The 24405-nt window shown below is 38.9% G+C and overlaps 1 protein-coding gene across 12 annotated transcripts in view; it reads left to right on the top strand.

The window, feature by feature from the left end:
* ABI1 (abl interactor 1) overlaps positions 1–24405 on the top strand; it is an 84127-nt gene that overhangs the window by 41819 nt on the left and 17903 nt on the right. For 8 of the 12 annotated variants that reach the window (XM_042802004.1, XM_042802005.1, XM_042802002.1 and 5 more), the window contains exons 3-5: positions 12484–12660; positions 22567–22581; positions 23314–23414. In XM_042802004.1, the coding sequence (XP_042657938.1) occupies positions 12484–12660; positions 22567–22581; positions 23314–23414 (293 nt within the window). The remainder of the gene's footprint in view (positions 1–12483; positions 12661–22566; positions 22582–23313; positions 23415–24405) is intronic. The other 4 variants (XM_042802003.1, XM_042801999.1, XM_042801997.1 and 1 more) reach the window with 1 other exon arrangement.

Here is a 24405-nt window from a genome sequence, read left to right as displayed (position 1 = left end):
GTCACATTGGAGTAGCACCTCATAGTGTTGTAATAAAGTTGTTTGCCATATGGACTTGCCTACCATGCATAAAATCTTGAAAAACATCTAGAACTTTGCATTTTCTCCAGAAGAGAACTATTAATCTTCAACATTTGAACATTTAGGAATCAAAAGAGAAAGAAGTTTCATGTGTGGCAAGCTGTGTTTGTGGCACTAAGCCCAGAAAGTTTGTAGTGTAGATAACATGGCCTTTGGCCATCTGATGGCTGTTTAATACTCATGAGTTACTCTTGGTGCAATGCTGATCCAACTGAAAACCAGCAGATTTCCCACTAGCTTGTATCACTGCCATCAGTTGAGGTATGATCAAAGAGGTATAGAAATAACATTGTGCCTTGTATGATTTCTAATCAAAAGTATGTTGGCAGCTGACTAAAGGATACTCAATGTAATTTCTATACATATTGTCCCTGTTTTATGTCTTAGGGAAACAATCTGTCCCAGGACTGTCAATCTTAGACACCTCATAGGCACTGAATTCATGTGGAGATGCTTGGAAGAGGAATCTTTGTGTGTGTGTGGCTTTTGCTTGTGTTTTTTGTTGGTTTTGAGTGTTTTTTTTTGTTTGTTTGTCTTTTGTTTTGGTTTTTTTTTTTTTTGATTAATTTTTTAAGAAAAGTGTGTGCCTAAAAATTAATTCACAAAACTTTCAAGTGAATATATGTGACCAATCAGAATAGGTTTTATATGGGACTTTGTCACGCTTTAGCATAAAGTTTGTTTTGAAATACACAATAAATCCACTATCTCAAACATGTAACATTAACCTTTGTTGGAAAATATTTTATTTTTGTTGCTATTAGATGTGATAAACTAAAGCACTAAAGAGGTGATAAATTAAAGGTAAGGCTATGTTAGCTCACTTCGTTTGGTGTGTTTCCACTCCCTCACTTTCCCCCCAATTTGAAATGCCAAGTTACAGCTTAAATGTGAGAGATTTGACTTTGGGGGATTTTTTTGTTCAGGCATGAGCATTCTGGCTTGTTATTATTCCAGCTTTATCAGTTCCTTACCTCAGACAAACTTTCAGAAAGTTCAAACTTGTTCTGTTGAGTTTATTTTTTATAGGCTTTTTTTAGATGGTTTCCTTTTCAGCCACCTGCAGTGCTCTTTGCAATTGCACATGTTCATCTCCTATGAAGTTGCTTTTTTTGGCACGCAAAATGCTTTTCGTTCGACATACAATTTTGTTCTAGTCCCATGGTGGTTCTTTAGTGAGTCCAAACTACCGAAGAAGCCGTTTAATTTTTCCTTTATGTCCTTATGCTTTCCTTCAGTCAAGAACTTACTTAGATTTGTGTGTTTTGTGTAATTCTAGACAAGTGCATTGCTTCCAGTAAGGAAAAGAGGGACTCATTCAGCCACTTGAAAATGCTGAAACTGTCATGTGGGAGCTTGCATAAGGGTATTTTGTTTTGTTCTATTTTTTTTTTTTTTAAATGAGCCTATTCATGCATGCATATCTTGAAGAATACCCAGCAAAAAAAAAAAAATTGAAATGACTAAAATCTAATTTCAGGTACTGAAATATACTCACACACACAGCCAGGATTTTGACTTTGCATAATCAAGAACATTTATCTGCTTTTTGTGCTTTTTAAGACTGAATACAAATGTAGCATGTTATGACTGTACAACCCAAATGTTGTTCTGTCAAAATCAATCAGTAGGATTGTACACTTGAAACACTTCTCTTTTGAAGTGTTTTCTATTTTAAAGACTGGTTTTAATCAGCAGATTTTTGCGTTTTTGGCTTGTGTTCAAATATAATTAATAAGTCTTTGGTTCCATTTAGATATTTTTTTTCCTCTGGAATCTTGTATTGGCAATGCAACTGGTGTTAGTTAATCATTGAAATGTCTGTACAGTTCACTACAGTTCTCTACAGGAGAGGGGATGTACCTTGGCAGTTCTCTTATCAGAATCCTGTCTGGGTAAAGGGAAATGAAAGGGGGCAGAGGGAGGACTGCGCAAGAGAACTGTCCTTCAAAAAGGTGTTTGTCATACAGCATGAAACTCAAGTGGATGGTTAGCAATCGTTGATTTGCCACATGCTGTGGTTTTGATCTGATGCAGAGCTACATCTGTACTTCCTGTCGTACAGTGATTGTGAAGTGATGGAGTGTGGTGTTCGGCCACAGCTCAATCTCCAGCAAATACTGGAAAGCACATTCTAGAGTCATCAGGAATTTTGTGTTAGAGCAGAGAATAACACTATGGAAGCTATTTTTCTCTCCCCCGCTCCCAGCTTTTGATACTGAAAAGCCACAGGCTTTAGGAGGCAGGTAGAAGGTAATCGCAAATAATTTCCCCATCTCCGCTTCTTTGCTATCTTCCCACAGAGATCTATATAAGTGATGCTTTTTTTTTCCTACCTGTTTATTATACTCAGACTCTTGAAGAGAGAATTGAACTAGCAGTTGAATTTGGAAGTCCAAAAAAAAAGTTAGCTAGAATGCCAACATTCATGCTATACTCCCCATGAACACGTATCAGAGATCATTGGAGGGCTTGCTTTTTTTTTTTTTTGTTTAAATTAATAATGTTCACAGTGCACTTCTCATTGAAGTGTATGTGCATTTGGTTTGCTCAAATGGTTAAAACTGGCAGTAGTGTTTGACAAAGCACAGGAAGTATGATCCATAACTCACTTCTGCGTTTTCACTAGCAATTAAAAACATCAGTGGAAGCTGTTTTACAAAGAGGTCTTGGGTGTCTTTGTGTTTCACCATGCTCAGCACAGACAGCTATGGCAGCATTGCCTATACCTGTGCCCACCTACGCTCTGTCTGTGTCTTTCTCAAAGCTGCTGCAGGTGGGTAGCTCAGAGAATCTGGCCCAAGCAGTGAAGCGACTTGCTTGGCGTAGCACAGGAAGTCTGGCAGACGCCGGAATAGAGCTTCAATCTGCTGTTTCCAGGCTCTTGCTCCTAGCCACAGACCCATCCCACCTCTTCCCTTCACTCGACTGATGTCCTGGCAGACAGCCGCCTCCTGAGTGCAGGGCCAGCTGCTTCTGCAGCACTGTCTGACCTCCATACTCCAGATGTTTGAAGTTCCATTTCCCCCATACTTATGTGAACTCTAGCGAAGTGCTTCTGGCATTTTACCAATGCAACAGGGAGGAGGGAGGACTGTTGTCTTAACTATTTTCTTTCCATAATGAGGGCCTCTGTAGAGCTGCTAAAAATCTCTTCCTCTGTAGAACTTAAACTCCATTTGCCTTCAGTTGCCATCTGCCAGTCTCTTTTCCCACATCTCTCTCCCTGTTCTCAAAGATACTCCTGCAGACTTCCCCTCCTTATGCTCTGTCCTGACATCATCTTCCTTTCAGCTGGGGAAGGTGGCGGGCAGGGGGTGAGGGTGTGAGGAGACGCCCTTGTATCTCTCTGTAGCTGCTTGTCATTTATAGAGCTTAATTCTGCAAGGTGGCATTTCACAGACATACAGATTTCCTTCCTGCCCTGTTTTATGTGCTCAGCATCTTGCATGAATGTGCTCTGAAGTAGCCGTTAAAGAATGATGTGAGAAGCCTCTTTCCTTCTGTCATGTCTGAAGGATGAATATGTGTCCTCCATAGCAGTCCTTCCATTTCCAGTTGGCACCAGGAAAGAAAAATCAGGCATGAACTCAAGTCTGGCTCTTGGATGAGTGGGCTGGTTTCTTTGCTCTGATTCTTGTCCTAGAATGTCATGCACCCACTCCCAGCCCCTCTGGTCTGTCCTTGTCCTGTGTCCCCTTTGTGCATGTCCCCTTTCTACTCAGTTTCTCCAGCAGAATGTGTGACTAAATTTGCCAATAGTGTGCTCTGAAAAGCAACTATATAACTTATCCTTTAGCTGAACAGACCTCTCTTCCCTCTCAACGCTTTTCAGTGCTGTTGTATAGGTATATATGCCACTTCATAGGTTGTGCTTTGGAGATTGGGGTCTTTATTTCCAACTCTCAGTGAATCCTAGTCTTCCTTTTGGAAGAAGTGCTTCCAGTTTCGTAACAGTAAGAGGGCTTAAGGTGAGGCTATGTGGCTATGGGCAGTAAGCTTTAAGTGTGTTTCTCTAGCTCTTGTTTTCAGCTTCTTGATTTTAATGAGGCTTATCAATGCCCCCACTCTTTTTTTTTCTTTTTCTTTTTTAAAAAGACATACAAATAATTTAGTACTTGCAAGCGCGTGTCCTGTTGGTCAAGAATAAATTTTTTGTTAAGTATGCCTTGCATGGAAATTAGTACAGTTTAAGCAACATAATTCTGGAGTGGGACTTGTTATGGACTATGTGCATTATTGTTTTACATTCTGTACTTCTGAATTCTAAAACTATACAGCAAGCAAACTGTCATGAGTACATGGGATGCCCTATGGTGTACTTCCCTCTCTGACAGTCCCGTGTCCAGTCTCTGTCCCCCCAGCTGTCTTTATCCCAGGAAAACTACTTACGTAAAGGTAGAAAATATCTTCAAACCTTTGTTGACATCTGGTCTGCTTTATGGTGATTGCTAGGACAATCTGAGAAAATCTGCTAGTGTATATAAAGAATAAGATTTAAATTCTGCTTTCAAATGCTAGCACCATAGGCTTAAACTGGCATATAACCCGTGTTCAGACATAATTGCAGAAATGCAGTGATAAAAATGCATTGCATATATTAAAAATATATATTGTTTATATATATAAATATATAAAGATGTGTGCATTTACATACATGGTATCTCTGGAAATAGGACTTAGTATTTATTTCATAATTTTTCCTTTGTTCTGTCTAGTGCCTTTCCCCTTCTGATGGCAAACATTTTGTATAAACTGTGCAAGTTGCTATATTATGTGTTGAAGGCCTTAGTTCATTGTGTTAATCTGTAAAAGCTCTTGCTTGTGAACCCTCTCTGCAGGAAAAGGAAGGTGACATGTCATATTACACGAGACATGGTTTATCTGGTTCGTCTAGCCATTTACGTTGGGAGGTCTGGATTTACCAGGACTTCAGGAGATGAAGCTTTCTGGAGAACCTGTCCTACTATTGTAACTTGTCTGTATGCTGAAGGGAATGTGTGAGAAGCTTCTATCTATAAACGTAAAAGAAAACATTGCTGGATTTGCAGCTCTGGAAATACAACTCTTAAATCTATTTCAGTTGCCTCCTACATTGCCAGCACCACGTACAAAGCAAACACACAAGGTGAAACTTAAATGTCTAAATGCTTCAGAGGTGACAGGAGACCTGTCTTTCATCATGCAGCTTCAGAAGGCATGGCAGGATATTCTGAGGATTCTCTAGACACTGGTGTTCAGGCAACTGACTTTTAGCTTTAGTGAGCATTGGATTAAAGGATTATATCTGTGAAATAATAAAGCCTTGAAATTCTTATATTCTTAAAAGAATTTGGGGAACTGAAAAAAAAAGCACCTCTTCCTTCTCCTCTAGTAACTCTTGTTGCTAGCACTGTCTGTCTTCTATGGATTAACTGATAAACTGACAGTATGTCAGCAGACTTGATTCTGGTGACTGTCCAAGGGGCTGTTAAAGATGTCTTGAATTCATCTCTTTTTGGTAGGTCAAAGTAACTTTCTTGCAGGTAGCCTGTACAATGTGCGTTGTCTAGGATCTCTTTAGTGCCATTATTCAGTTTAATGTAACTCATTTATTTAAAAAGTCTTATTAAAGGTGTTTTTTTTATGGAAGTAGCAGTGGGATAAATCTGTATTTCTAAAACAGATGATGTTAATGTTTTTGGTCTCAGCAGATTTTTTTTTTTAATTTCAGGGAAGCTTATTGTGTAAATTATATAGCAAGACAATTAAATCTGCAGTTTTGGAGAATGACAATAAGGGCTAATATTAAAGCTGGGTCTAGCAACAAATTGCAAAGAGTGAGGGTTTGTTTGTTTGTTTGTTTTTATTAAGGGATGATGAAAGCACCTTTCTGTGTTATGTTTCCTTTAGTTAACACTACAGTTTATGGTGTATGACCTTGTACTCAATAGGAAGTGTGTATTACTAGAAAATGTTTGTTGGTGGGTGTTACAATGTTTGTAACATTCAATGATATGTATTTTACTGCTATGAGCAACTAAATCTGAAGCTGTGTCTCATTTTTTTTCATGTAGTAGAGCAGATCCTACCTTTCATTTTCAAACATAAACAAGTTTGGAATCCAGACAATTGTCTCAGAGGTTGAGGAAGGAAACTAAACTCCTTTCTCTGCACCACTCGTGGTCCCATGTTTTGCACAGTTTCACTGACTAGATTCAGTCTGAAACCTGCATCTTTGTCTAGTATTTTGTATTACATCAGGCACAGTTTCTGCTGAACAGAGAGACCATATTTGATGGATTGCTAGCCTGACTTCATATGTCAAATCCAGTGTTCCAATTGGCTTGTCTTTGACTAGAAATCTTTTTTTTTTTTTTTCCCTTATGCCATTCCTTTCTCTTATACTGCCAACAATGCCCTTTCGTTAATGGAATTTCACTGCTCTCACATACAGAATGAATGAAATACTGTTCTCTCCCCCTACTTGCCTTTCGGTAATGCTGGCTTTAGCATAGAAACATCTCAAGCTGGACGAGACCAGTAAGGATCGAGTCCAACTCCCTGCTTCTTTCAGGTCTACCTAAAACTAACACATATGACTAAGAGGGTTGTCCAGATGCTCCTTGAACTCTGACAGTCTTGAGGCCATGACCACCTCCTTGGGGAGCCTGTTCCAGTGACCCACCACCCTCTCAGTGAAGAACCTTTTCCTGATGTCCAATCTGAACTTCCCCTGATGCAGACTCATGCCATTTCCTCATGTCCTATCGCTGGTCACCAGAGAGAGATGATCAGCACCTCCTCCTCTGCTGTCCCCCTCGAGGAAGTTGCAGACTGAGATGAGGTCACCCCTCAGCCTTCTCTTCTCCAAGCTGAACAAACCAAGTGACCTCAGCTGCTCCTTGTAAGTCTTGTCCTCAAGACCTTTCACCATCTTGGTCACTCTCCTCTGGACACACTCAAATAGTTTGATGTCCTCCTTATATTGAGGTGCCCAAAACCGCACACAGTACTTGAGCTGTGGAGCAGATGACTTTTGGGAAGTACAGCATCAACTTTGTGCAGAACAAGTTACTGAGATGTGTAAATGTGATTACACCAAGTATGCTAGGAAGATGGGTGTAGGAAGTGGTAACAGGTCATGCTCCATGCATGGCTGATATGTCATGTCTGTGGTTTTGCTTGTATAAAGTAGTTCTGATTTATTCTGCTAATGTTTAGATAGGTATAACACTGATTACCCTGTAACCAGGGCCTTACTTATTTGAAATAAAGTATTAATAACAGACTCAACCCTATATTCAACCACAAAGTGAAAAAGGGAAACAATGTCAAAATTACTGAAGACTAGTAACTTGCTTGGAACAAGCTGTTCAGCCTTCCTTTTCTCCTGGTTTTCTCTAAAGTTGCATCTTAATGAAGCCTGTGAATTTTGAGCCTACATTCCTTCTTGTCTGAGTGAGCCTAGGGACAAATTGAAAAGTTATTGACTTGCAGCTCTGTCCAGTGCAGGACATTTGTTTGAAGGATGCTTATGACGTGAAAATAAAAGTTCTTAAAACCATTGCGTGAAATGGCCTGAAACACCACCATTTTTACTGACAGCTTAATTTGAGGATTTTTTGTTTTGTCTAATGTGTTTTGAATGTTAGATTTTTAAATGATGGAAATGCCTTTGAAGTGACTTCACTGGTTCTCAAATTCATGGGTGAAAGTGCATGTGGTTTGATTTATTTTTGGGGTGTTGTTTTTTTTTGTTGTTGTTGTTGGTTGGTTGTTTTTTTGGGGGGGCGGGGAGGAGAGTCTTGGGAAGGTGTTGTATTTTTTTTTATTGTAGCTTCCTTTAGACTCTTGGGGATGAGGGGCATTTGCCTCCTGTTTTTATCACATAGCTACCATTTTTACTGTTGAGGACTGGACAGCTGTTCTTGCCCCTAACTGTTACTCCACTCTCCCCAAAGCCTGGCAGCTTTTTCCAGCTTGCTGGTAAGATAGCTGTGCGGCACCACTCAGCCCTTCTGTCCCCTCTGCCAGGTGGGTGTATGTGCTGTTACAGCCTCATTCTTGAGGAACTGGGGAGGAGCAAAGTGGGAAATCTGAAATGGAGTTTTCTTGCACAGTGCTTCTGGAGTATCAGTTAATTTAACAGAAATTTCAATGGCATTTACTTGATGTAAATCTGTTGTATTACTTGTCTTGTGAATTGTCTTGTTCTTCAGGACAACCTGAAGTTAGCAGTGCCTGGTTAGCTGAGTTAATTTGATAGAGATTTCACTCCCCCCCTCCCCCTTTACCTGCTGTCTGTGCATTTAGTGAGAGAAGCAGTGGCTGTCTGAGTATCTGGCTCATAAATTTCAGTTGCAGTGGTTCAGGATTCAACAGATTGTCAAAGCTTGGTGTTGTTTTTCTTTTTTTTTTTTTTTTTAATATCCCTATATATGTGGGCTTTATTAAAATATGTAGATATCCTCAAGTTAGCTTGACCAAATGTATTGCAGTCTCTGTTTCTTGTAAAGTGTTTGTCCTGGGATTGCACACTGTAGCACATGGGTAGAGTGGTATCTGCAGCACTGAAAAAGAAAGAAAGAACAACTATTTGCTGTATCATTGCTGTGCTGCACTTGGCCCTGAGGCTACTTCTGAGGAAGCAAACAGTTAAATTTTAACTCTACATCCTGTTGATAAACTGTTTCTTTCATATGGTTTGAAGCAGATAGATAGTGTAGGCAGCTAATGATTAACAGCTCCTTCAACCTCCAAGCTTAATTTTGTTTATGGGATTAGCTGGCATGGACCTTAGCACCCAGTTATAACATCAAGGAAGTTTGTTTAGTTTAAATTTGCTTCCCAAATGAAACATGTTGTGCTTTTGGAAGGTCTGTCTTCTCCGAATCAGTATAGTGCTGTACTTTTTCTTGCTGGATTATGTTGTCTAGGGATGAGAATCCCATCCCCGTTGCCCAGATTTCAAATTACGCTACGCATTTATGTTTCAGCATAGACCAAGCATTATTGAAGCTGGTGTGACTGTTTGGTAGTGCTTGCTAACCTGTTAACACAAGCTGCTTTGCCATATTTTGCTCATCTCCATTTTTGATGTTTAGAAGTAGGTTTTGTGCATGAAATCATGAACTACTGCTTAGCTGTCTTATTACCATATCAGAGTGGACACTTACTCATAGCTACAGTTAACAAGTGTGGCCTTGAGCTTTGAGAATGGTCTAATTTGACTTGCCTGCTATGTGTGGCTTGTCTCTCTTGGGAATAAACTGCTGTCTGGCTGGATAGTTATGTTAACCTGTTTAAAATTGCTTGTGTTTTGGGTTTTTCCTCTTTTGGAAGTGAAAAACTTTGCCTGTGACTAAACAATAAACTTCCACATCAACATCAAGCAAGTAGATATAAATAAAAATATGAAAATGTACAACTGTTATGTTGTTTTGCATAATGATCACATAACAATAACATGCAGTCTTTATAGATCTAGAAAAAGTAATTTCTTCTTGAAAAGGTGAGATGCTGTCTAGTAGCTGATGGGCAGCATATTGCTCTGGGCAAAACATGCTGGGAACCTTTCTTTTGCATGGGGCAAAATACTGCCTTGCTTTTCCAGTGTACCAGATGTGGTAGGAGTTGCAGTCTCATTTGAGTTTAACAGTGCATTAGTGTCTTGCACAAGCATGCCTGCATGCAGTTCAAGACTTACATATGTGCCTGAAGTTGCTGACCCTGCACTGTGGTACAGGTAGGATTCTCTTTGCTTGGTTTACATTACTGAAATCTGTGGAAAGACTTAACAAATCACTGCTCTACATTTAATTTTGGATAAGCTGTCTGATGAAATTAATACATGCTCTTTTCCTGTTGTAAGGTGTTTTTTTTTTTTTTCTATTAACAAGAATTTGTTGCAAGATTACCTCAGTTGTTTTCCAAAGCATGTATGGTGCAGCACCTGCTCCTGGAATTTCTTATCCTCTGCTCTGGTAATTTATGGAATTTTAATTGTTTGTCACAGGGAGGAAAAGTCAGTCTTCATGGTCTACCTGCTAGGAGAAGATACATCTTTTTGTACTGTGAAGGGCTTTTGTTTCTTTTTATTTTTTACATCAATGTTAAGAGAACTCTTAGTATAAAGATGCATTTTTGTCCGTCCACTGAACAAAAAATGAACTTATTACTAACAACAGGTTCTGTTTGTGAGAATGAAGTAGAAGCATGGATTTATTTCAAGGAGTATAGTAGTATTTTAAAATACCCTCTTTTAAAACGTTGTAAAATGTGCCTTAAATTGACATTCCCCTCGGCCTCCTATACTGCTATATTGTTTAGGTGACACTACATTTTTTTCTTCACCTATGCAGTGCTCATGCATTATGAAATATGAAGAGTTGCATATTATTAGAGAGTTCTGTAAGATAGTTTGAGACCTTGTATTATTATTGAACAAAAGGGTTCAGGATGTATAGAGGAATTGAAAGAGAGATGATCCAAGAACATGTAGCACAGCACTCCGATGATGATTCTTGATCTTGCTGAAAGAGAACTAAAAGGCAGAACTAATATGCATATATTAGTCTGTAAAAGGAAAAGAAGAAATAATAGCTGCAGTTGAAGAAATATGAGTAGTCTTGTTCTTAAGTCTTCACTCTGTCATCTGAAATTGGCTGCCAGACCAAATGTGGGTGCAGTGGCTGGTATCTGATACTGAAGTAGTGGTAAATACTTGATGTATAAGATTGTCTTACTTGGAAAGGTGCTTTTATTCCTGACTTTGGGACTTTTCAGAGCGTGAGCATTTAGAACAATAAAACTTGCTCCAAAGTTTTATTGGGCTATTTGGTTAACTTATTCCAAATAAGTTAATGCAGACTTACACGTTTAATGTCTTGCATTGCTCTGGAAAATCACTGCTCTTATTTCTATTAAGATTCAGTGTGTTTCCAAAGTGAAAGAACCTTTTGCAATGTTACAAGTTGTCTGTTATTTAGCTTTAAGCTGTGAAAATAAGCTTGCTCAGTATCACTGCTCTTAGGTTCTTCTCCAGTTGTGTTCCTACTTGTAACCTGCAATGCCATGTATCAAATCTGTTAAAGAGGATTTTATTTCTTTCTCTACTTACTCAGAACTTAAGGTTATTTGAATGTGTGCACTGGTTAATGAAAAAAAAAAAAAAAAAACAGTTCAATTGAAGGTATTTCATAGTGAGCTCTGAACACTGAATGCTGGCTTTCTTAGAAATGGTAATTTCCTGGATGCTTACCTTGCTTTTTTCATCTTGCCTCATATAGAGGTAGAATGAAATATAAAATAATTTTGTGCTTCATCTTTGACTCTGCTTCACTAAACATAACCTTACACATCACAGTATCCATTTTAGATCAGGCCATTTCTAGAGACATACCCAAACAAGTACTGCTAGACAAGGATTTTTCTTTCTGAACCTTAACTCTCTGTTTCTATGACAGTCTCTCCAGGAGGAATTGATGCTTACAGACTGAGAATTGTTTTCCTTAGTGAAAAAAGTTGTGGCTTGGTAGGTTTTGTTCACCGTCACTTAGAGTGGTGGGTTTTGTCAGATACCATCTCCTGCAATGAGATCCTGAGGTTCTAGTAGGTACGTAAATCAGTAAATACAATCCCCGAATCTTGAAATAGGCCTCCTAGAGGTGGGGCTTCCATCAAGCTTCTGATGCTTGATTTGTACTTGTTCTCCTTCAGCTAGGGTTTAAGCGGTGGTTATATTGCATGTAGAAGCATGTGTCTGTTATGTGAAGCTTAGGATGGCCCTTCACAGACTGCTGCACTGACCTTTCTTTGTCTCTTCAGGTATTTCCTAATAAAATGATGGAGCTCAGCATATTTTATATTCCTTTACTTGCATCTTTAAGGGTCTATATTATTCTTTTAGTAAAGCTGCTATAAACAATATGACTGAAACTAGCCTCAGTGCTGAAATTAGGCCTTCTCTGTGCAGACTCTTACTCTGATATGCACTGATGGCTTTTCTGAAAGAAATTACCACACAGACTTCCCAAGCTTAGTTCCCCTCTGGGGCTACAGGCAAATTGCTTAGCTTGTCTGTCCTGGTTTCCCAGCTGTGGAGTTGGAGTAATTTATGACTAGTGTCAGTCATAAGGATGTTGAGGGTTAATCTGCAAGGACTGTATCTGCATAGTGTCTTTAGAGTGTCAAAGCTGTAATGTATAATTGTAATTTTATTATTAATATTGGTTATTTCATTAAAGTGTAATTTTCAAACAGTGTTCATGTAGATTAAACTAATTTCGTCAATAAACTGGCATCCTTCCAGCAGAATTAACATGGTTCAGACTCTAATACTCAAGCCTAAACATGTAGATAGCTCTGTAAAGAAAACAGCAAATGCCTAAAGAAACCCATACTTTCTTGTTTTTAATCTAGACTGTGGACATCCATAAAGAAAAGGTCGCTCGCAGAGAGATAGGCATTTTGACGACCAATAAGAACACATCAAGAACTCACAAAATTATAGCACCAGCGAACATGGAACGGCCTGTAAGGTATATTCGAAAACCTATAGACTACACGGTGCTGGATGATGTTGGCCATGGCGTAAAGGTAAGAATAACTGGACACTTGAGGACTCCAAGTAACACAGACCAGGAGATAGGATCAGGGCAGAATGTTACTGACTTTAAAACGTTTAGTTCATTTATGGTAGGAAGGATTACGGTTTTGATATTGCTCCCACGTGCAAACATTTAAATAACAAAATGTTTTATAGTGAGCGGTTTTTGAGCAATGTTTGCCACAACATTGTGATTATCAGTGGTAGTCACAGTGTCTGGAAATAATGGCTCATGATCTTAGGCTAATGATTTGTCCAAAAAGCCATGACTGACTTAAAAACTTATCACTCCTTCCTTCTCTGATTGAATTGTCTCTACCGCTCCCTTTATTTATTTTATTATTGAGAAAAAATAAGTCATCTGTTATGGGGAAACTGGCTGGTGGGGTTTTTTGTTGGGCTTTTTTGGAGGGTGGTCAGGAGAAAGGGGATCTCCTAGTTAGCATTTAAATCTCAGTGGCATTTGATGTTTCACTCCCCTTGGTGCTTTCAGCCAGCCTCGTTTTCCTTTTCTTTAAATAAAAACCTTCATAAATTGATGTATACCTCCCTTGAAATGGTCATAGTTGAAATGAATTAATATAACACTCTTTGCTCCCTGGACATCTTTTTACAAAAATAACTTTGGATACCCCTAGAGCAGGCCTTCCACATATATTCATTTTGGAACAATCTTGCCTTGAATGGCATTAAAAAGATTTTATTCAACACTCAGGTATCCACTAGAGCTTGATGTGCTCTGGTCAGTCAGTTGTGCAGCTAGATCAGCCCATCAGGTGCCCTTTGAATCCCTGAGCTCTTGAGGAACAGATCTTTCAGAATTATTCAAAACAGAAGAGTGCCAGGGTACCTCCTGCTTTGTAGTAACCCTCTGAATGCCCAACACAAGTTAGAAAGCAGCTCTGTACCGTGACAGCTCTAGGCTATGAATTAATGTCGTGACTTTGGACCACCTGATTTTTTTCTTTTGTTTGTAGCTAAACCTGTAACTCTTAGGGTTGTTCCACACTAATAATTTAAGCCAGATTGGGTAAAGCACAATCCTATGTAGTAGCCTTAAATACATGCCCTGAATTGCTGTAAAATAGAAACACAGGTCAAAGAAATTGATATTTTTTCAGTACAGTCTCTGCATTCGAGGAGAGAGCTCTATGAACAGAGAATACAGGAATCCACAAATTCAGTGTCAGTATATTGGTTTCTGCATTTAAGTGCTTCAGGGATCCAGTGCTGTAGAAGACTTTTAAAAAAGTAGAATAATTACTGTAAGTCTCTGCAGCTGATGCTTTGTTGAACTAGTTTTATTGTTCATGCTCCAAACAGGTTGCTTGATCCATAAATGCTGAAGTTGTTAAGGTGTAGCAGTTGCATTTTCCAATATGAGTGTTTGTTTTTAGGATTACTGGTGTCTCTTTTTATTAACAGGGCCCTATTTGTTTAGGGGGTGGAAATGAGGTGCTGTTTACCTATTTCTAGGTAGCTCGTATGGAACATTTTTAGTAAATTTTTTACTAAACTGATAGTGGATTAATTCTATATTAAACACTATAGAGGTTAAATAGCTTCCAGTAATAAGCAAATTATCAACGCATTACAAGTCAGCTACAAATTACATCTTGGTTATCTGCTTAATGATTGTGGAAGGCATGAAACACTTAATAGAAAAATGATGTTGGTATTTTCTATTTAAACTTGTTACGCAAATTAAGCTGCCAGCCAGGCCTCAGGAATATAGTTCAAGATGGCTGTCATGCATTTGATACCTTCACCAGTGTTGATGTTCACTGGACACACTGTTGAGAAGAGTGGGCTGAGATAGTGAATGACCTAATTGTTTTAGCCATCATATTACTTGGGTTCCGAGAGCATGACACAGATTATAGCTCTGAGGGAAGTAGCTTGCTTTGTCTGCAAACCTAGTTGTAGCTGGTGCTGTTTTAAGAAAATCAAACCAAAACACCTTAAACTGGATTAGGTCCTGTTGGAAGTCAGCACAAATAGCAGATGATGCTGAGAATCCGAGTTGTCTCTTGAACTTCCAAATTAGCAGGAAATGTACAATAAATTGATTTACAAACTTTGTATTGTTCAGAATGGTCTTAGAAGATGCTTCAGATTATTAAGTCTTCTTTTCTTGACTAAAGATTTCACCCCAAGTTGGACAGCAACATGTCCGATGAGGACTAAGAAACCATGTTTTTCTAGAGGAAAAGAAGTTTGAGTTCTGCCTAGAGCAATTGTTGATTTGACTAAGTTGCAGGTCCTTGAATGTCTTCTGCTGAGGCAACTGTCAGTAAAGTACAGTACAACACAGACATTGACATTTAAGTATTAAATATAATGCAACACTTTGAAATGTGTAGATGACAATTTATTGCTGCTAACGGGACCCTGTTGTGTTCCGGTGCAGGTATTGATAAAAAAACAGAAAGGGAAAATGCAAGGAAGAGAAATCAAAGATACAGGCTGGATTATAGCTTGTTTCTGCTTTTATTTTATGAAATACTGATCCTGGGAAAAATGTCATTAAAATATGAAGTGTATTTTAAGTGTATATAAAAAGTGTAAATAAAAATATTGTCTCATGGAATTTGGGGGGGAAAAAAAAAAGGGGGGGGTAGTTCTCAGAGTAAATAATGTCTTCATCTATACATCTTCCATCTGAGCAAATGCAGAAACACCTCCCATGCATACTCACAGCTCATTTTCTTTGTGTATTTTCTTTTCACTGCTTCTCATGGCTGTGTACAGTGGACACACAAACAGATGCCTCTGCTTGAGGCATAAAAGGGCTCTACCTGCCTCCCTCTGTCTCACATGTGCGCAGCGATTTTTGTGGGGGCAGATGATGAGGGTTGGGGTGGCAGTGATGGTAAGCAGCTGCTCTCTATAGCAGGTTTCCTCCCTGATGGGAGATACTTCTTTGGGAGGCAGTGCTGTTTCCTTCTCCAGCAGCTCCTTGGTAGAAAAGCTTTTGTGGAGCATCCTAGGATCACAAAGGTGCTTTCTCCTTTGGCCTGAAAGCTCCATGGCAGCCTCAAGCTGCCCTGGCTGCTCCACTCCCTGCCCCTTCCCTTCACAGGGACAGATACAGATGAAGTTTCCAAAAGGAGTAAAGTTGTATGTTTGTTTTGTTGTTTTGTTTTTTGTTTGTTTTTGTTTTTTTTTTTAATATACATGCCCATGAAACCAAGGCTAGCATCAGTCAAAATCAGGAAAGCTTTTAAAGCTGATTAGCTAGTGAGAAGACTTTCCCCTGCAACACAGATGTTATGTGTAGGTGGCTCCAAGAAACAGAGGCAAGCATTTTTGCTGATCTGTTAAGTAGTTGCTCAGCTGTCACCCTCTGGGGATGGGGTGATGTAGCTGAAGTGGTTCTTGATAAAGAAAAGTAACTGTTGTGATGTGAGAGCCTACCTTCCTGTGTAGACCTTGGTTTAAAATTATTAGGCAGAGGCTACTTTAACATTTCCTTCCATCTCTTCTTTTGTGAAAGGAAAAAACCCCAAAAAGTAGTGTGCCAGCAAATAAATAGGTCAAATACAATTACTTGTACAGAAAATCCTGAGTTTAAGAGGGGAGAGAAGGAGGAGGAAGCTTGGAAGCTGCCTTAAAAGTCCTGAAGCTGGCCTTTATTTATTAAAATCTTTTTTTTTTTTTTTTTTAATAGGAGGCAGGTGGAATTGCAGCCATTTGTAAAATGGCGGCTAAATAGGAAATTGAAATGATGCCTTCTGGTAAAGGCAAATAAAATGTTGAATACATGCTAAATTGAAATGCCTAATAGCTGTAATTGGATAGAGTTTGTTTTATGGAACTAGTAGTTCTACGAAACGGAACTTGAATTGCATATGACCATTGAGCACTCTTCAGCTTTGTTTTAAGAAAAAATTTGGAATTTTGTCACTGTAAAACACTTGCATTTCAGTGCATTAAAACTCAGAAGTTTCCTAGCCCAGGAAGTTAAACAGCAGTTAAGCATTCAGAAATCTTTCTGAAGCAAGTAGAAGTTGGAAGGACTCCCTTAAAGTAGGGATTGGGCCAAAATTTACCAAATACTAAGCTTATAGAAGGGAGCCTTGCTGTCACCCTTGTTAGGCTTCTCAGCCTACCCTACTTACTCACCTGCAGTCCTCATGCTTTCATCTGTGTCAGTGCAAAACAAAAATGCAGATTGAGGTACTGATGTGAGGGTGGAAGGCTACCTAATTGTGCCTGCTTCCCCTTTAGGATAAGGCCTTTTATTGTGTTAACCACTTGAGTATTAACTTTTAAATAATTAATTGTAATAAAGTAGTGAGGCAGGGATCCTGAACTGGATCCTCTGCTGCCTTTGTCCCTATTAGCTTCTATCAGACGCTCACTCTTAAAAGGATGTCATGTTGCCAATTTCATTAATGTCACATCATGCCTCTGAGGTCATGACCAAACAGTAAATATTGCTGTAGGGTAAAGAAGGCTTCTCTGGGGGAAAAAGTAACTCTTCCTGTTGCCAACTCTAATGACTCGATTGTGAGTATTGACACACTGTGCTTTTTAATAGGGTACTTACTACTGGAAATTCAGAAGTGTGGTAGTGTCATCTGATACAATGTAGGTTTCAAGCCTTTCTGCTTGCAAAGAAAACTCAAAACTGTGAGGTCTCTCTACTTTCTAATTTTGAAAAGAAATTTTTCTTTTACATTAACCTTACTTTGTTTTAGTTAGATTCAAAGATTCCAACTCAAAGAATTCAAAAAAGTATTTAAAGGCAGGAATCTGTGTGCCTTTCTCTGAACAAGACTACTGAGTGCTGAGGGAACAATATTAAGTTTATCTATCATCCACAAGTGGGTTTTTGTATGCTAATAGCACTTTAATATGTAAAAATATTTTAAGTCACATTTCAAATTGACTTGAAAATTTTTGCTTGCTCAGTTTGGAAACTTTTTTTTTTAAAAAAAAAAAAGGGAAAGAAGCAATACTGACAATCTGCATCTGGTCACTGTTAACAGAAGACTAGGTATTTACAAGGTTGCAAATAACACTGGGAGAGGGTTTAGTTAAAAGATAAAGGTAAAATTTCACTGAAGGGAGACTTACCTACTCACGTTCAATTTTGAAAGAAATACTAATTTGGAACCTAACTTTCTCAAAATCATCTGCCTTATAGTAGACAATAAGGAAATAAAGGAAGAAAAAAAAAAAATGGCTTCTGACCCATTCTGATAAGAAAATTGAGACACACGAATGATTTCTTTAAAACTGTACAGAACTAGTGGCAGAAGTGTTTGTTACCCTGAGTAACACACATACACCCACGTACATTCTGCCTTCTGAAAAACATCTTTGATTACATATTCTCCCTATCTTGATTTCTGTAAGGAGTCATGTCCTAGACTTGGTATTTCACTGTATCCTTTCCTTAGGCATCCCATACCTTCATGTACAAGTACCCTTCCAGGCTGCTTTTCTTGCTCTGACTGTGTCATCTTGTAGTATTCCAGAACTGCTCCACTGATGAGACAGGAGGCAACCTTGTGCAAAAATCTATGAGGATGCCTATGGGGCAGTTGAATTGCCCAGCTGCAGATACATAATAGCACTTCAAAAGGTCTTATGGCCAGCTGCCTTTCTGTAGGGATGTCTCTGATAATTCTCCCTTGACTAATAAAGGAAATAACTTTTTAAGTAAAAGGGGAGGTTGACTAAAGAGTCATCAAGAGCAATCATGTTTTTTCTATTGTGGTTGATGACTGTGATTACTGGTTAAAGATAACAGATCTAAGGCTGGTTATTGCTTTTACATACTCAGGTTCTGAGTTTTCCAGACACTTACTGAAGATTAGACTGGTGTGGTTTCTAAACCTTTGTTTCCATTGATCAGTATTTCTATTGGATGGTCTTTAATGACGGCTTTCAGTGATCCTAGGTATGTCAGGATATAGAGTAAAATCGGCTCTTTAAATTCAGGAGAAATATGGAGCGACATATAGCAGTAGAAGTACAACCAACACGCAGAGAGATATTAAGTTTCTGCCATCTGAATTTTGAGAGTATATAGCTGAAATGTGCAGGAGAAACTTGCTAGATGTCAGTGTGATAAATTTACTCCTGTGTGCAAGTGGCTTTTTGTATTTCTGTGCTTATACATACATTTGCTCACATAAATGAGTTTTGTGCCATGTCCCTAGCCCTAGTTTTCCAAACACAGTTTAGAACTCACATAATAACTTTCTGGTTCCCTGAATCATGATTAATGTTCCCCCATGACTTGTTACTTGGCATGGAAACTATTAAAAACATTTAGTTAGATGCCTGCCTCCTAAGGCCAGCCAGCAGAGTCCCTCAAATGTCTGGACATCCTTTGGCTACCAGTAGATACTTGTGATTGCCTCACACCCTACCCTTTCATGCTGTTCTTGGTCTTGTCACTTTGGCCTCAGTTACAGAAATGTGCAGTACTGCCTTTGTCAGCAGGTATTTTTATACTGTTTAGACTACCAGGACGGAGTGTGCTGGAATTGCCAAAATAGTTGCCTTAAGCAAGTAAGCATTGTACTTGGCACTTACAGTCAGTGCTTGACTGTCCGAAAACATTGCTTGTCCTGTCCAAACCCACAGCTAAAATTCTCAGTCCAGATGTTCTGAATTCCTAGCATCAGTTACAGATGTATCCTCCCTTTTGGCTTTGATAAATGCCTTGCATGGCAGTTGCAAACACCTGTTTTGCCCACTGCCTCAATTATGTTACTCCTGTCCAGCCCACTGCTGGCTCTCAGTCCTTGGCCAGCCTGCTGTCCCTCACTGTCAAACCCCTGCGCATCTGCCACTGCCCTAGATCTTTTGGAAATGCAGCGAGATTGTCTCCTGTTTCTTGAACCTGGGACTGTGGTTTCTTTCTCTTAATAGCTTAATAGGTTGTGTCAACTCTTAAAACTTTACCCAGGACTGCCACATGCCTGTAGGGTTTTCCCTGGAAAGGTAAAATTGTTATGCTTGCTTCTTTTAAAACATCTCTCTGCTGTGATGCTTGCAAGAAACCCCAACCAATACCACTGCTTGCCATGCTATCTTGTTTCTGAGAACATCCTGGTCTGTCTAGTTCTCTGCCTTGGCATCACAAGCATCTCCAGCAAGCCTACACACTGTGGTTTTGTTCTCTTGTGTACGTCATCTAGGATGCTGGTATCTGGCTGAAAACGGTCTCCTGTGTTTTCAGTAATACAACTAGCAGGAGGAGAAGGGAGTTCATGGTGCTGCTCTTCATTTGACTAAGCTTTTTTTCCTTTGCACTTCCTATCTCTTATTTTATAGATCCCTCTCAGAACAGTCTCTTCCCTCTTCAAGCTGTGAACCGTATGCATGCTGTTGCTTCTCTTCCTCATGCCCTGCATTCCCCTCCTGACTCACTGACCTTTCTCAGTACTGATCAGGCAGTTGGTGATAGTCATGTTCTGCCAACTGGCTGGCTGGCTTAGAGGCATTTCTAGAGATGCCTGAACCTACATTAAACATGTACCTACTTTTACTTCTGGTTTTCTGCTTTCTTTTTATTCTATTATTCATAAAATCATGATGAGTCTAGACCCTGCTGCCTAAAATGTTCTTAGTTTCAAGCAAATTTTTTTAATTGCTTAGAAAGCACTACATATGGTTTTCAGACCAAGAAATGCAGCAAGATTGACCGCATAAGCTCAGCCAATAAATACAAGAAAATGTCTCCTCTTAATTAGCTTATTAACCGTGATTAAATAGCCATATGGTTCATCTCTCCGATTCATTTGCTTTCCTCCCTTCTGTCTTTTAGATCAGGAGTTCCTCTCCCATAAGAATCCCTGTTCCTTTTGTGTTCCTTCTTTCTGTGTTTTCCTGCCCATATGAGTTTTGTTTATATTGACAGCAACAGAGAGGACACGTACAGAGCTTTTTACTTATAGAAAGTGGTATGACTATAGTTACTAATTCTTCTGAACAATAAAATGTATGTTTCTGTTTGTATATTAACTGGTAGCAAAGAGAAGAAGCTCACCTGATGTAGTGGTAGATATAGGAATAAAGGTTAAGAGCTGTTGGACTTCAGATACGTGTTTAGTATGTTAAACACTACTTAGCAGTAGAAAGGTTTGAAATAAGATGAAGATTCCTGAATCATTGCTAGATACTGATATTCATAATGTTGCTGTAGCGGAGGCAGAATGTAACAGTGATTAAGGAGGAGGTGGAAAGACTCACCATAAGTGCTGAGTGACGCTGCATCAGGGAAGGAAAGAGAGGAAGCTTTTTGGTTTTACATTTTTGAGGCAGGCAAATTTAGTATTAGAGGCTGGGTAAGAAACCATACCACCCTTCCTTTTAAGCCTTTAAAAGGTTTCTATCTATGGCTGCTGGGGAGGGATGGGACCAAGAGTTTCACTTCTTGGTCTCTTAACAAATTCCATGTATTATGCCATTGTCCTTGGCAACTGGTGTAGTAAGGGGAAAGGGTCACATATTCCTGTGAGAGGGGAAAGCAAATTTCATTGCTACAAGCCTGTTTTAAAAATATAATCCTTGGGAGACTACCCCGGCATTGTGGAAACTGAGCCTTTGTGTTTGTTCATGAAGTATGGAAGGACAGAAGTGGTTTAAATGCCTTAATTCTGCCACTCTGCTGATGAACCTCTGCCCAGACTGCGAGTGAATGGGATGACCTTCAAATTTACTTACCACAGCTCAACTTTTTCACATGAATTTTGGAGCATGTTTTGTGTTTCTGTTCTTGTAATTATGAATAACTTAAGAGCAGTGGCTTTCAACCTCTCTTGATTTGTAAACTCCAGCTGTTTTTCAGTGTTTTTTCAGACCCTGTCAGAAATCTCACATATGCATATTGCTGTATAGCATGTTTTGATTATTTTTTTTTTATGAGTTCATGGATGCCTTTAAACTGCTCTATGTTTCTTGGAGGAGGAGGATGAGAAGGTCTAAACTGCAGTTTGAAAAGCTGTGCATTAGGAGGCTTGTTCTAGAAATGACAGTTTATTTCAAAATAACCTCAGAAAAATATTTGGGATTATTTTATGTTTTGGGGTTTTGTGTTGTGCTTGCTTTTTTGAACTGATGAAACTAACCCTTTTCCCCATTACCAAAATGAGAGTCCTCCCCCCAGATAAAATTAGAGAACTCGATTTGAATTTATTTAAAATTTTACATTTGTTTTCTTTATGATCCAAGTTTTCATATTTTTTTTTTCTTCTGCAATCATGAAAGCTGTAAAAATGATACAGTGGAGTCATATAATAACTTAATTCAAAGAGCTAAAATTTCAGAATAACAATCATTAGAGCACTGACAACACAGTTTTGAGCAGCCAGTGCTGTTCTAGGCTGAATCAGATTTCAATCAATAAGCCAGAGGTGAAAGGCGCTGCTGCTCATCCTGTTGGAGAACTCTCTTTATTCCCTTTATTTACCATTCAATGCAGCAGCTAAGATTTCTTCAAAACACATGAAGGTTAAGTGTCAAAACAACAGGCAACTCTATTCTGTGCTTTATAGCTGAAACTGTGGTTTTGTGAACAAATTCTCAAGTGCACGTTGCCATTGAAATAGCATTGATTTGGGTTTGGACTTGAATGGTCAGCAAAGGGCTTTTCAACCCTTTGCTGCCCATGAGAAGCCTGGCAAACAAATCTGGCAAAGCTTAGCTAAACTTTGTTTTGACACAAGTGTTTTTCCTGTGGTCACTTAAATAACTTTCAGTGACTAAGTGAGCCAGTAAAATCTCTGTTAGTGTACTGGGATGTAGCTAATTATCAGTAGACACAAATGATTTTTTAAAAAATGTGATTATCTGTAGTTTAACCTGTCCTATCAGTTGTGATCGATCTGCCATTAATTTTCTACCTTTTTCCCCCCTTTTTTGCCAACGTTAAGTGGCTAAAAGCCAAGGTAAGAAGTGTTATTTCTCCTTTGACCCACAGTGCCTCATGTGACTGATAGTAGAGGCTGCAGAGCCATTAAACTGAAAACTAGTGCTCTCTTATGCTCTCCTCTGCTTTTCATAGGATATTTAGATTAAACATGCTATACTTGATTTTTTTTTTATTTACAGCATTTAGCATGTGTCAATATATCTGCGATACATTGACATCTGCATTTATACATAGATAAATTAATTCCTCTAACACATGTAGTGCTTTGCTCTGAATTCAGTAGACGCCTTGATTCCCTTCACTTACATTTTTTGCAGGAGACTTCCCAGACAACCTGAATGACTCTGCTAGTCAAACAGCAGGAACAAATTGAGAAATTCTGGGCCCATGCTGACTGTCTTGTACTGTCAGTGTTAAAGTTTGATTTAAATTATTAACACCCAAACGGAGATAAACACAAATGTGTCTTCCCTTTAAAGAAAAGAGAATATAAAAGATTTGTGCACGAACCTGTCAATTGCTGACCTTTCTGATATCTGCTGTAAATTAATAGCAAAAATAGCATTAAGCTTGTATTTAGACTCTTTGTATTTATTGGTATCTGCCTTGTGTGTAGCTGAAAACTTGCTGTTTGACAGCTGTCTGGGAATTCTCACTTCATATTCTTACACTTTTTTTTTTAAAAAAAAGCTGTCAATAATAGAGCTGCTCTGTTATAAAAATAAAATAATGTTTTCCCTCATTTCAGCATGGAAATAACCAGCCTGCAAGAACTGGCACCTTGTCAAGAACAAATCCGCCTACACAAAAACCACCAAGTCCTCCCATGTCAGGCCGGGGAACTCTGGGGTAAGAATGAAGAGTGCTTGGTCGTGCCTGTGTAATAGAAAGTTTTAATTGTCCTGATGTTGGTGTTTTTTAAATACATGGATAGAGGCAATTCTGATTGCCTTTAGGAAAAAAACACAATTACCTTTCCTGTATAAACCCTTCCAGCTGCATTGACTCTTATTTTCATGATGACCATGATTTTGGAAGAATGTTTTTTCATAGGGGAAGGATTTATTATAGATATAGGTAAATGAGGAGGCTATTGTTATTCCTGATTTTTTGAAGAAATCCTTAGTGACATAAAAGAATATTAATAAGGCTTTAACTTCAGTGGGGGAAAGACTTCATTGTTAAAGTTTTTGTCTATCAGTTCCTCAGTATTGTAAGTAGTATGAAGTGGCTGTTGGTACCATATTTGTTGCACTGTCTAAGCAAAATTTGTGGCATTGTGAACACATTGGCAACATCGATTCTTGCACGCTTGTGCATTTTCGTTTTTATGCTTAAATGAGGAAGGATTTTGCTATTACTGAGTCCCACTGTGACCGGAGTTCCCTGCTGTAGCATCTGTTTTGCTGCTGTGGACCGGTGGGGAGTGAAATCTGCTTATCTTGATGTGCCAACAAGTAGTTGTTGCTAGAGACCAAAACATTAATACTTGAGAAGCTCAGAGCACATGCTGTATGGTTTTGTCTGTCCAACTGTGCAACATCTTACAAAAGGCATCCTAAACAAGACCATCTACCCATTTGTCACTCACAGTCTTCATGCCGTGGGGAACTGAGGCACTGTAAAGCTGGCTGGCATGGTTGCATTGGCTTTGGGTGTGTTGTTTGGGAGAGGTGGGGAGCTGGAAAAATGAGGAATAATGGGATGGAACAGGATGGGGATCTGGAGCAATGGTCAAGGAAAATTAGAAGCAGCAACTCCTTTAGTCGAGGATTTAGTGGTTTTTAATCCCAATCTGATGCTTTGCTCCTTCATGATGGCAATATTTGTTGTGTATTCT

The sequence above is a fragment of the Tyto alba genome, unplaced genomic scaffold (genome assembly GCF_018691265.1).
Source record: "Tyto alba isolate M040663 unplaced genomic scaffold, T.alba_DEE_v4.0 Super-Scaffold_38, whole genome shotgun sequence".
Classification (NCBI taxonomy): domain Eukaryota; kingdom Metazoa; phylum Chordata; class Aves; order Strigiformes; family Tytonidae; genus Tyto; species Tyto alba.
Note: the sequence above shows the minus strand (reverse complement) of the source record. Positions and strands in the feature narration are given on the sequence as shown.